The sequence below is a fragment of the Phalacrocorax carbo genome, chromosome 32 (genome assembly GCF_963921805.1).
Source record: "Phalacrocorax carbo chromosome 32, bPhaCar2.1, whole genome shotgun sequence".
In the NCBI taxonomy this organism is placed as follows: Eukaryota; Metazoa; Chordata; class Aves; order Suliformes; family Phalacrocoracidae; genus Phalacrocorax; species Phalacrocorax carbo.
The window spans coordinates 263,965-277,397 of NC_087544.1; the positions used below are offsets into that span (position 1 = coordinate 263,965).

General features: G+C 66.0%; 1 protein-coding gene across 5 annotated transcripts in view; it reads right to left on the reverse strand.

The window, feature by feature from the left end:
• The window catches only part of PC (pyruvate carboxylase), a 30,967-nt gene that overhangs the window by 379 nt on the left and 17,155 nt on the right, over positions 1–13,433 (reverse strand). For all 5 annotated transcript variants that reach the window (XM_064437519.1, XM_064437523.1, XM_064437521.1 and 2 more), the window contains exons 13-20: positions 12,184–12,405; positions 10,765–10,921; positions 9,665–9,905; positions 8,623–8,872; positions 7,231–7,475; positions 5,569–5,748; positions 3,604–3,852; positions 1,693–1,833 (exon numbers count right to left, since the gene is read on the reverse strand). In XM_064437519.1, the coding sequence (XP_064293589.1) occupies positions 1,693–1,833; positions 3,604–3,852; positions 5,569–5,748; positions 7,231–7,475; positions 8,623–8,872; positions 9,665–9,905; positions 10,765–10,921; positions 12,184–12,405 (1,685 nt within the window). The remainder of the gene's footprint in view (positions 1–1,692; positions 1,834–3,603; positions 3,853–5,568; positions 5,749–7,230; positions 7,476–8,622; positions 8,873–9,664; positions 9,906–10,764; positions 10,922–12,183; positions 12,406–13,433) is intronic.

Here is a 13,433-nt window from a genome sequence, read left to right on the forward strand (position 1 = left end):
CCATGTCCCCCAGGACCCCCCTGTGTCCTGTGGGACACCCCTATGTCCCCCAGGACCCCCCCCATGGTCCCTGAAACCCCGACAGAGTCCCCCCCAGAATCCCCTTGTCTCCCCCAAGACCCCCCCCAATGTCTCCCAGGACCCCTCTGTGTCCCCCAGAACCCCCCCAGGTCCCCCAGGACCCCCTTGTGTCCCCCAAGACCCTGCAATGTCTCCCAGGACCCCTCTGTGTCTCCTGGGACATCCCCATGTCCCCAAGGACACACACCCCCATGGACCCTGGGACCCCCACAAAGTCCCCCCCAGAACCCCTCCAAGTCCCTCAGGACACCCTTGTGTCCCCCAAGACACCCCTGTGTCCCCCAGAACCCCCTTGTGACCCCCAAGACCCCCCCTGTGTCCCCTGGGACACCCCCGTGTCCCCCAGAACCCACCATGGTACCAGGGACCCCCCAGCTACCCCCCAATGTCCCCCAAGAACCCCCTGTGTCCCCCAGGACCCCTGGGCCCCCCCCCAGTGTCCCCCCAGCTCCCCCCCAAGTCGCCCAGAACCCCTTTGTGTCCCCCAAGACACCCCTGTGTCCCCTGGAACACCCCAATTACCCCCAGGACCCCCTTGTGTCCCCTGGGACCCCCCCATGGTCTCCGGGACCCCCTCAATGTCCCCTGGGACACCCCCATATCCCACAGGACCCCCCCATGGCCCTGGGCACCCCCCCAATGTCCCCCAGAACACACCCCCCCATGGTCCCTGGGACCCCCTCATGGCCCCCCCCCCCCCCCCGCTGTGACCCCCAGGACACCCCAATGTCCCCCAGGACCCTCCTGTGGCTCCTGCGACCCCCCCATAACCCCCAGGACACCCCTGTCTGCCCCAGCACCCCCCCATCCCCCAGACCCCTCTGTGGCTCCCCTAAACGTCTCCATTAGACCCCCCCAAACCCTTCTGTGCCCCCCCCAGGACCCCCCACATCCCCCCAGACCCCCCTCACATCCCCTCTGTGCCCCCCCAAACCTCTCTGCATCCCTCCCATATGCCCCTAACCCCACCACAGCACCCCCAGAGCCCCTCACACCCTCCCTGTGCCCCCCCAGACTCCCCTAAGACCCCTCTCAGCCCCCCCAAACCCCCACCAGCCCCCCCTCAACCGCTTGAGTCCCCCCCAAGCGCCCCCCCCCCAAGGTCTGGGTGTCCCGCATGAGGATGGAGCGCAGTTGCCCATTGAGCTCCAAGGAAACCTCCCCGTGATCGCCCCAAACCCCCCTCAGACCCCCCCAAACTCCCCTCAGACCCCCCCAAACGCCCCTAAGACCCCCCCCAGCCCCTCCAAACCCCCCCCAGCACCCCCTGACCCCCCAAGCCCCCACCAAGGCCAGCATGTCCCATATGACGTTGGAGCGCAGTTGCCCATCAAGCTCCACAAAACCCTCCCCCCATTATCTCTACCACACCCCCAAACCCCCCTCAGACCCCCCAAGACCCCCATCAGCCCCCCCAAACCCTTACCCGACCATCTTGGCCCCCTCAGCCTCCCCCAAGGCCCCCCCCCCCCAAACTCTGGGTGTCCCGCATGAGGATGGAGCGCAGTTGCCCATTGAGCTCCAAGGAAACCTCCCCGTGATCGCCCCAAACCCCCCTCAGACCCCCCCAAACCCCCCTCAGACCCCCCCCAGCCCCCCCAAGCCCCCCACCTTCAAGGCCTGGGTGTCCCGCACGAGGATGGAGCGCAGCTGCCCGTTGAGCTCGAAGAAAACCTCCCGCTGCCCCGCGGCGTTGAGGTCCCCCAGCGCCAGCGCCTTGATGTGCAGCGTCTTCCCGCGCTCCAGCTCCACCTGCGCGGGCGAGGGTGGGCGTGCGAGGGGTGGGCGTGCGAGGGGTGGGCGTGCGAGGGGTGGGCGTGCGAGGGGTGGGGGTGTAAGGAGACAGGCAAGGGGAGTCCTGGGGGTGTGGGAGAGGTGCTGGGTGTGTAAGAGGGTGTGCAAGGGGACCCAGGGGTGTGTGAGGGGCGTGCAAGGGGTGCCCCGTGTGCATGAGGCAGTGCAAGGGACAGGTGTGCAAGGCAGGAGGTGTGTGCGGGGTCCTGAGTCCTTTGGAGAGGTGCTGGGTGTGCAAGAGGGTGTGCAAGGGGCTCCAGGGGTGTGCAAGGGGGGCTGGGTGTGCACGAGGGTGTGCAAGGAGCGGGCGTGAGAGGGTGGGCATGTGAGGGGTGGGTGTGCGAGGGTGGGCGTGCAAGGAGACAGCCAAGAGAGATCCTGGGGGCATGGGGCGGGCGCTGGGTGTGTAAGAGAGTGTATAAGGGGACCCAGTGTGTGCAAGGGTGTGCAAGGGGCCCCAGGGGTGAGCGAGGGCTGCCGGGTGTGCACGAGGGTGTGCGAGGGATGGGTGTGCAAGGAGGCAGGCGTGCGAGGGGTCCTGAGGCCTTTGGAGAGGTGCTGAGTGTGCACGAGGGGGCGTGAGGTGCCCCAGGGGTGTGTAATGGGGCCACTGGGTGTGCACGAGGGGGTGCACGAGGGGCTCCATGGGTGTGCAAGGGGTGCCGGGGGTGCACGAGGGGGTGCACGAGGGGGTGCACGAGGGGCTCCATGGGTGTGCAAGGGGTGCCGGGGGTGCACGAGGGGGTGCACGAGGGGGTGCACGAGGGGGTGCACGAGGGGCTCCATGGGTGTGCAAGGGGTGCCGGGGGTGCACGATGGGGTGAGAGGGGTGGGGGTGTGCAAGGGGTGCCAGGCAGGTACAGGGGTGCGGGAGGGGTCTAAGCCCCGCCCATTGTGAGCCCCTCCCCTTTCCCAAGCCACACCCACTCAAGCCCTTCACATCCCCAAGCCCCGCCCACTCCAGGCTCCACTGTTCGTCACCCCAGTGTCCCCCAGTCTCGCCCCAGTTCCTCCCACTGCCCTCCCAGTGCCTCCCTGTCCCCTCCCAGTGCCTCCCTGTGCCTCCTTGTCCCCTCCCGGTGCCTCCCAGTGCCTCCCTGTCCCCTCCCAGTGCCTCCCTGTCCCCTCCCAGTGCCCTCCCAGTGCCTCCCAGTGCCTCCCTGTCCCCTCCCAGTGCCTCCCAGTGCCTCCCTGTCCCCTCCCAGTGCCCTCCAGTGCCTCCCAGTGCCCTCCAGTGCCTCCCAGTGCCACCCTAGTGTCTCCCAGTGCCCTCCAGTACAGCCCCAGTGCCTCCTGATCACCTCCCAGTGTCCCTCAGTCCCCTCCCAGTGCCTCCAAATCCCCTCCCAGTGCCTTCTGGTCCCCTCCCACGCCCCTCCCAGTCTATTCTTACTGCCTCCCAGTGCCCTCCAGTACCCCCCAGTGCCTCCAAATCCCCTCCCAGTGCCTTCTGGTCCCCTCCCACGCCCCTCCCAGTCTATTCTTACTGCCTCCCAGTGCCCTCCAGTACCCCCCAGTGCCTCCCAGTGCCTTCCAGTGCCCCCATGTCCCCTCCTACTGCCTTCCTAGTTACTCCCAGTGCCCCCCAGTCCACTCCCAGTGCCTCCTGGTGTCCCCCAATACCCTCCCAGTACCTCCTGCTCCCCTCCCAGTGGCCCCTGGTCCCCTCCCAGTGCCTTCCCGGTGCCCCCCAGTCCCCTCCCAGTGCCTCCCAGTCTCCTCCCCCACCTCAAACTCCTCAGCGATGGTGGGGCCCTCGAGGAAGAGGCGGGTGCCCAAGCAGGAGACGGGGCCGAAGGTGGAGGTGAAGGTGCGAAATTCGTCGTAGACTTTGGGGTAGAGGGCGGCCGAGAGGAGGTCCTCGGGGGTGGGGGGCGCCCCGTGCCGCGCCCCCAGCTCCCGCCCCAGCGCCTCGAAATCCAGCGGCGGCAGCGAAGCCCCCGGCCGCCCCTCGACGCGGGGCAGGTCCTTCAGCACCTGGGGGGGGGGCAAGGGGGGGGGGGTTACCATGGCAACCGGGGGGTGGGGGACGTGGTAACTGGAGGGGGGGGAGGTAGGGCATCACGCCCTGGGGCTGTTGCTAGGGTGCCGTTGCTAGGGATGGGTGCCATGGCAACCGGTGCTGGGACTGGGAGGGCACTGGAGGGGGCTGAGGGGTGCTGGGAGGGATTGAGAGGGTTGCCATGGCAACCAGCGCTGGGACCCGTTGCTAGGGGCGGGTGCCAAGGCAACAGGTGCTGGGACCCGTTGCTAGGGACAGGTGCCATGGCAACCAGTTCTGGGACCTGTTGCTAGGGACGGGTGCCATGGCAACTGGCGCTGGGACCCGTTGCTAGGGGCGGGTGCCATGGCAACCGGCCCTGGGACCTGTTGCTAGGGATGGGTACCATGGCAACCGGCCCTGGGACTCGTTGCTAGGGATGGGTACCATGGCAACCGGCCCTGGGACCCGTTGCTAGGGGCGGGTGCCATGGCAACCGGCCCTGGGACCTGTTGCTAGGGTCGGGTGCCATGGCAACCCCCCCCCCCCCCAGGACCTGTTGCTAGGGGCTGTTGCCATGGCAACCAGCACCCACCATGGCAACCAGCACTATGTGCTGTCACTGGGGACCACGGCAACGGCCTCCAGTAAACCCTCCCAGTGCCTCCCAGTGCTGTCCCAGTGGCTCCCAGTCCCCTCCAGTGGCCTCCAGGTCTCTCCCAGTGCCTCCCAGTGCTCTCCAGTCCTGTCCATCTCCTCCCAGTGCCTCCCAGTCCCACCTGCTCCCCTCCTAGTGCCTTCCCAGTGCCCCCAGTGCCTCCCAGTCCTCTCCCAGCGCCCTCCCAGTCCTCTCCCAGTTCTTCTCAGTCCCCCCAGACCCCTCCCAGTTCCTTTCCAGTGGCTCCCAGTGGCTCCCACTCCCATCCTAGTCCCTCCCAGTCCCCTCCCAGCACCCCTCAGTCCCCTCCAGTACCCTCCCGGTCCTTTCCCAGTGCCTCCCAGTCCATTTCCAGTGCCTCCCAGTCCCATCCCAGTGCCCTTCAGCCCCCTCCCATGGCCTTCCAGTGCCTCCCAATCCCTTCCCAGTGCCTCCCAGTCCCATCCCAGTGCCCTTCAGCCCCCTCCCATGGCCTTCCAGTGCCTCCCAATCCCTTCCCAGTGCCTCCCAGTCCCATCCCAGTGCCCTTCAGCCCCCTCCCATGGCCTCCCAGTGCCTCCCAATCCCTTCCCAGTGCCTCCCAGTCCCATCCCAGTGCCCTTCAGCCCCCTCCCATGGCCTCCCAGTGCCTCCCAATCCCTTCCCAGTGCCTCCCAGTCCCATCCCAGTGCCCTTCAGCCCCCTCCCATGGCCTTCCAGTGCCTCCCAATCCCTTCCCAGTGCCTCCCAGTCCCATCCCAGTGCCCTTCAGCCCCCTCCCATGGCCTTCCAGTGCCTCCCAATCCCTTCCCAGTGCCTCCCAGTCCCTCCCAGTCCACTCCCCGTTCTTCCCAGTTCCTCTCACTCCCTCCCCAGTGCCTCCCAGTCCCTTCCCAGTGCACTCCAGCCCCCTCCAGTGCCCTCCCAGTGCCTCCCAATCCCTTCCACTTCTTCCCACTGCCTCCCAGTGCATGCCAGTGCCCTCCCAGTGCCCCTCAGCTCCCTCCAGTGCCCTCCCAGTACCTCCCAATCCCTTCCCAGTGCCTCCCGGTCCCTTCCCGGCACCCCCACGCACCCGGGAGCGGAGGGGCTCGGGGAAGCCCCCCGGGGGGGTTCCGATGTAACCCTGGAGGAACTCCACGACGGAGAGGGGGAAGGAGAGCTCGTCCGCCCGCGCCTCCACCTCCTCCCGCGACAGCCCGTTCTGCACCATGAACTGCGCCAGGTCCCCCACCACCTTCGACGACGGCGTCACCTGCGCCCAGCAACACCCGGCGGCGTCACCCCACGGGTGTCACCTTGCGGTGTCACCTCGGGGTGTCACCCCTCTACGCTGCTCCCAGAGGGAGACTTCCGAGGGATGGGGGTCTCATCCTAGAAGGGTCTTGTCTCATGGGCAGCACCCAGCCCACGGAGCACCCACCCATGGAGACAACCCAACCCACGGAGCACCCACCCATGGAGACAACCCAACCCACGGAGCACCCACCCATGAAGCACCCAACCCACGGAGACAACCCAACCCACGGAGCACCCACCCATGAAGCACCCAACCCACGGAGCACCCACCCATGGAGCACCCAACCCATGGAGACAACCCAACCCACGGAGCACCCACCCATGGAGACAACCCAACCCATGGAGCACCCACCCATGAAGCACCCAACCCACGGAGCACCCACCCATGAAGCACCCAACCCACGGAGCACCCACCCATGGAGACAACCCAACCCATGCAGCACCCAACCCATGGAGACAACCCAACCCATGGAGCACCCACTCATGCAGCACCCACTCATGGAGACAACCCAACCCATGGAACACCCACCCACGGAGACAACCCAACCCATGCAGCACCCACTCATGCAGCACCCACCCATGGAGCACCCACCCACAGAGACAACCCAACCCATGCAGCACCCACCCATGAAGCACCCAACCCATGGAGACAACCCAACCCATGCAGCACCCACCCATGAAGCACCCAACCTATGGAGACAACCCAATCCATGGAGCATCCAACCCATGGAGCACCCACCCATGGAGACAACCCAACCCATGAAGACTACCCAACCCACAGGGAGCACCTGACCCATGGAGCACCTACCCATGGGGAGTACCCAACCCATTAACACCACCCAACACATCAACACCACCCAACCCATGGAGACCACCCAACCCATGGAGGCCACCCAACCTATGGAGGCCACCCAACCCATCAAGACCACCCACCCCGTGGAGACCACCCCACAGAGACCCCCCACCCCACGGGCACCACCCACCCCATGAAGACCACCACAGAGACCACCCATCCTACAGAGACCATCTCCATTGACACCACCCCATGGAGACCCCCCACCCTATGGAGACCTCCCATAAGGAGACCACCCATCCCACAGAGACCATCTCCATCAACACCACCCTATGGAGACCACCCTATGGAGACCACCCTCTGGAGACCCACTCACCCCACAGAGACCACCCCAGGGAGACCACCCAACCCATGGAGACCATCTCCATCAACACCATCCTATGGAGACCACCCCATGGAGACCCCACACACCATAGAGACCACCTCCATTGACACCAACCTATAGAGACCATCCCACGGAGACCTCCCACCCCATGGAGACCACCCCACAGAGACCTCCCACCCCATGGAGACCATCTCCATCAACACCACCCCTATGGAGACCCCACACAGCCCACCCCCAACCCCTCCAAGCCCCAGCCCCACCTTAATGAGGTCCCCAAGGAGTTTGTTGGCCTCGGCGTAGGCTCTCTTGACCTCCTTGAACTTGTGGCCCAGCCCCATGGCGTGGGCCTGGAAGTGGAGGTTGGTGTATTGTCCCCCCGGGATCTCGTTCTCGTAGACGTCCGCGTTGCCCGACTTCATGGTGGCTGTGCAGTCGAAGGCGGCGTAGAGCCCCCGCGCCCCCTCCCAGTACTCGCTGTACTCGAACACCCGCTCCAGCGCGATGCCTGGGGAGAGGGGGGTGGGGTCATGGGTGGGGGGCACCCACCGATGGGGGGCACCGCGCACTGGGGACACTGCGGTGAGGGGTGGCCATGGGTTGGGGGTCATCGTGGTTGAGGGACACCATGGATTGGGCGTAATATCATGACGGAGGTGACATCGTCATGGCCACGGTGGCACCTCCGTGATCATGGCGGCGTTGTCATGACCATGGTGGCATCACCATGGCCATGGTGTCGTTGGCGTGACCATGGAGTCGCTGCCATGACCATGGTGGCATCGCCATGGCCGTGGATCCATCAACACGGCCACGATACCATCACCATGGTTGTGCCTCCACGACCACGGTGACATCACCATGACCACAGTGCCATGGCCAAGACCACGGCAGCACCTCCCTGACCCACATTGCCACCTCCGTGACCATGTTGACATTACCAAGATCATGGTGGCACACGCCCGAGCACATCACCACCTCCCTGACCACCTTATCACTGCCAAGACCATGGTGGCACCTCCATAACCATGTCACCACCTCTATGACCATGGCGGCACCTCCATGACCACGTCACCACCTCTATGACCTGGTGGCACCTCCATGACCACGTCACCACCTCTATGACCATGGCGGCACCTCCATGACCACGTCACCACCTCTATGACCATGGCGGCACCTCCACAACCACGTCACCACCTCTACGACCATGGCGGCACCTCCACGACCACGTCGCCACCTCTACGACCATGGTGGCACCTCCACGACCACGTCACCACCTCTATGACCATGGCGGCACCTCCATGACCACGTCACCACCTCTACGACCATGGTGGCACCTCCACGACCACGTCACCACCTCTATGACCATGGCGGCACCTCCATGACCACGTCACCACCTCTATGACCATGGCGGCACCTCCATGACCACGTCACCACCTCTATGACCTGGTGGCACCTCCATGACCACGTCACCACCTCTATGACCATGGCGGCACCTCCACGACCACGTCGCCACCTCTACGACCATGGTGGCACCTCCACGACCACGTCACCACCTCTATGACCATGGCGGCACCTCCATGACCACGTCGCCACCTCTGTGACCATGGTGGCACCTCCACGACCGCATCAGCCCTTCCACGGGGTGTCCGTACCTGTGTCGAGGGGTGTCCCCCGGGCGCAGGCCACCAAGGCACCCATGCTGGGTTGGGAGGTCATGCCGGACATGGCGTCGACGGCCACGTCCACCACGTCGGCGCCGGCGTTGGCGGCCGCCAACATGGAGGCGACACCGGCCCCGGCGGTGTCGTGGGTGTGGACGTGCAGCGGCACCTCGGGGAACTGCTCCCGAAGGGCCCCCACCAGCAACCGGGCGGCCGCTGGCGTCAGCAGCCCCGCCATGTCCTGGGGGGTTGGGGGGGGGGTCAGGAGGGAGGGGGAGGGTCATGCGGGGTCATGGGGACCCCCCCCCGCCAGCCCACCATGATCCACCCCCAGCAGTTGCCCCATTGTCTTGGGAGAGTAGGGGACCCCCAAATCCACTTCCCAGCCCCCCAACCCCATCCCAGGCCCCCCAGTTTCCCATCCCAACCTTCCCTGGACCCCCAAATCCCCCTCCCATCCCTCAGCTCCCTCTATCAGCGCCCCCCCAGACCCCCCAATCCACCCGAGATCCCCCAATCCACCCAGCCAGCACCCCCAGTGCCCCCAGATCCCCCCTCCCATCCCCCCAAGACCCCAAAGTCCCCCTTCCCATCTCCCAAGACACCCATAACCCCCCTCCCAAACCCCCTGGACCCTAAAATCCCCCCTCACATCCCCTCACCCCTCTCCCTACCACCCCAAGCCCCCCTAAATCTCCCCTGCCAATACCCCTGGACCCCCAGATCCCCCCTCACATCCCCCCACCCCTCTCCCTACCACCCCAAGCCCCCCTAAATCTCCCCTCCCAACACCCCAGGACCCCCAGATCCCCCCTCCCATCCCTCACCCCTCTCCCTACTGCCCCAAGCCCACTAAATCCCCCCTCCCATCCACCCAAGACCCCCAAATCCCCCCTCCCATCCCCTCACTCCTCTCCCAACTCCCCCACCCCACCCCAAATCATCCCTCCCATCCTCCATACCCCCTCTGCCATCCCCCCCACCCCCCCGACACCCCTAAATCCTCCCAGGGTCACACACCCCCCCCCCAAACCTTGATGCAGAGGATGTGGGTGCCGGCGGCCACCAGCTCGCGGGCCAAGCCCAGGTAATAGTCGAGGGTGTACTTGGTGCGCGTGGGGTCGGCCACGTCCCCGGTGTAGGAGAGGGCGGCCTCCACCACCGCCCCCGCCTGCCCGGCCGCCTCCACCCCCAGGATCAGGTTGGGGAGGTAGTTGAGGGCATCGAAGACTCGGAAGATGTCCATCCCGTTGGTCACGGCCACCTCGCAGAAGCTGCGGAAGCCAGCGGGGGGGAAACGGGGGGTTAGGGAAGTCTGGGGGTCCCCATGTCCCCTCATGTCCCTCCCTGTGTCCTCATATCTTCCCATCTCCCCTCAACACGCCATGTCCCGCCGTGTCCTGACGTCCCTTCATCCCTCCATGACCTGCCATGCTCTAAGGTCCCCTCAACACGCCATGACCCGCCGTGTCCTGACGTCCCTTCATCCCTCCAAGACCTGCCATGTTCTCATGTCCCCTCAACACGCCATGACCCGCCGTGTCCTGACGTCCCTTCATCCCTCCAAGACCTGCCATGCTCTAATGTCCCCTCAACACGCCATGACCCGCCGTGTCCTGATATCCCTTCATCCCTCCAAGACCTGCCATGCTCTAAGGTCCCCTCAACACGCCATGACCCGCCGTGTCCTGATATCCCTTCATCCCTCCAAGACCTGCCATGCTCTAAGGTCCCCTCAACACGCCATGACCCGCCGTGTCCTGATATCCCTTCATCCCTCCAAGACCTGCCATGCTCTAAGGTCCCCTCAACACGCCATGACCCGCCGTGTCCTGATGTCCCTTCATCCCTCCAAGACCTGCCATGCTCTAAGGTCCCCTCAACACGCCATGACCCGCCGTGTCCTGATGTCCCTTCATCCCTCCAAAACCTGCCATGTTCTCATGTCCCCTCATCCCACCATGTCCCTCCACATCCCCATGTTGTTCATGTCCCATCATCCCCCCACATCCCCATATCCCCCTCCCGAGTCCCCCCATGTGCCTTCACCCCACATCCCTCCATGTCCCATGTCCCCCCGTGTCCCCACATCCCTCCCCGCCCCCCCACAACCCCCCCCACCCCCCCGCCCACCGGTGGACGACGTTGTCGGGGTAGTTGGTGTAGCCGACGGCGTTGGCGCCGCGCAGCAGCATCTGGAAGGGGATGTTGGGCACCAGGCGCCGCAGCTCCCGCAGCCGCTCCCAGGGGCACTCGTGCAGGAACCGCATGGCCACGTCGAAGGTGGCGCCTGCCGGACACGCCCTGTCACCGTGGGCCAGCCACGCCCACCCCTTGCGAAGCCCCGCCCCACACAAAGCCCAGCCCATAAAGCCCCACCCCCCGGTGAAGTCCTGCCCATAAAACCCGCCCCCTGTGTAGCTCCGCCCTTTTGGTGAAGCCCCACCCTGCCGGGGGACCCCTGTAAATCCCAGCACTGGGAAGGCCCCGCCCCCGAAGCCCCGTCCCCCGATGCCCCACCCATGATTCTATTAGGTCCCAGCTATGGAAGGCCACGCCCTCTCAATGCCACACCCCTTACAACCATGCCCCTTGATGTAGCCCCACCCACTGAGGTACCCCAGCACATCCCTCCAGACCCCGCCCCCTCAATGAAGCCCCGCCCACTAGGGGACACCCCCAAACCCTGCCCTCTGAGACCCCGCCCCTCAACAAAGCCCCGCCCTCTCCCATTGAACCAGCCTCTAGATCCCCCCCCAATGCCCCACCCCAATGACTGACCCCCTCAAGACCCCGCCCTAAGACCCCACCCCTCATAGAAGCCCCACCCCCTGGGGCAGCCCCTACCCCCCATAACCCCTCCTGCCCCAGCCCCAGGGTACCCCCACCAATGGCCCACCCCTGAGACCACACCCTCTCAAGCTCCCCCCTTTTGCCCCACCCCTCTAAAGCCCACCCCCTTTCCAAAGCCCCACCCCTGGGGCACAACCACGAAGCCAGCATACCCCCAGCCCCACAGTGCCCCCCCAGTGCCCCACCCTGACGCCCTGCCCTGCCAAGGCTCCGCCCACGCATACCCCTCCCGAGGCCCCTCCCCTCCCTGGAGCCCCGCCCTGAAGCCCCACCCTCTGGGGCACACCCACCCACCCCCATAGACGCAGCATGCCCCAGCCCCACGGTGCCCCACCCGGAGACTCCGCCCCCAAAGCACCACCCGTCTGACCACGCCCCTCCCTGAGGTCCCTCCCCCTGAGGCACACCCCCACCCCCGTGAACCCAGCATACCCCAGCCCAACAGTGGTCCCCACCCATGCCCCACCCTGACACCCCACCCAGACTCCGCCCAGCCGACCACACCCCTCCCCGAGGCCCCGCCCCTCCCCGAAGCCCCGCCCCCTGCAGCACCCCCAGCCATCCCCACGAACCCAGCACACCCTAACCCCACGGTGCCCCACCCATGCCCCACCCTGACACTCCACCCAGGCCCCGCCCATCCGACCACACCCCTCCCCGAAGCCCCGCCCCTCCCCGAGGCCCCGCCCCTCCTCTCACCCCCCCAGGTCTCCATGCTGCAGAGGGGGCTGAGGGCGTGGGCGACGAAGGGGGCGACGCGGGCGAGGTCGCGGGTGCGGACGCGGGTGGCCAGCAGCGATTGGTGGGCGTCGCGGAAGGTGGTGTCGGTCAGCAGCAACCCCCGGTGAGCCCGGATCGCCCGGGCGAAGCCCCCCGGGCCCTCCCGCTCCAGCACCGCCCGCAGCCCCGCCGGGGGAGGCCCTGCGGCACCGGGGGGGGAGGGGGGGGGGGTGTCAGTGGGGGAGGGGGGCGGCACACGCACGGCACACGCCATAAACACGCCACGGTGCGCCGCGCACGCGCCACGCACACGGGAAGCACACGCCATGCACATGCCGCGCACACGCCATGGGATGCCGTGCACACGCTGTGCACACGGGAAGCACACGCAACGCACATGCCGCGCACACGCCATGGGATGCCGTGCACACGCCGTGCACACGGGAAGCACACGCCATGCACATACCATTCACACGCCATGAGATGCCGTGCACATGCCATGCACATGCCATGCACATGTCACGCACACGCCATGGAAAACCGTGCACATGCCATGCACACGGGAAGCACACGCAACGCACATGCGGAGCACACGCCATGGAAAACCGTGCACATGCCACGCACACGGGAAGCACACGCCATGCACATACCATTCACACGCCATGGGATACCGTGCACATGCCACGCACACGGGAAGCACACACCATGCACATGCCGCGCACACGCCATGGAAAACCGTGCACATGCCACGCACACGGGAAGCACACGCCATGCACATACCATTCACACGCCATGGGATGCCGTGCACATGCCACGCACACGGGAAGCACACGCCATGCACATGCCGCGCACACGCCATGGAAAACTGTGCACGTGCCATGCACACGGGAAGCACACGCCATGCACATACCATTCACACGCCATGGGATGCCATGCACACGCTGTGCACATGCAATGCACATGCCATGCACATGTCACGCACACGCCATGGAAAACCGTGCACATGCCGCGCACACGGGAAGCACACGCCATGCACACGCCATTCACATGCCATGGACTGCCACGCACCTGCCATGCACACAGCAAGCACATGCTGTGCACACGCCATTCACACGCCACACGCTGCCGTGCACACACCACGCACATGGCAAGCACATGCTATCCACATGCCACAGAATGCTTTGCACACACCATCCACGTGCCATGGACATGGCAAGCACATGCCATGC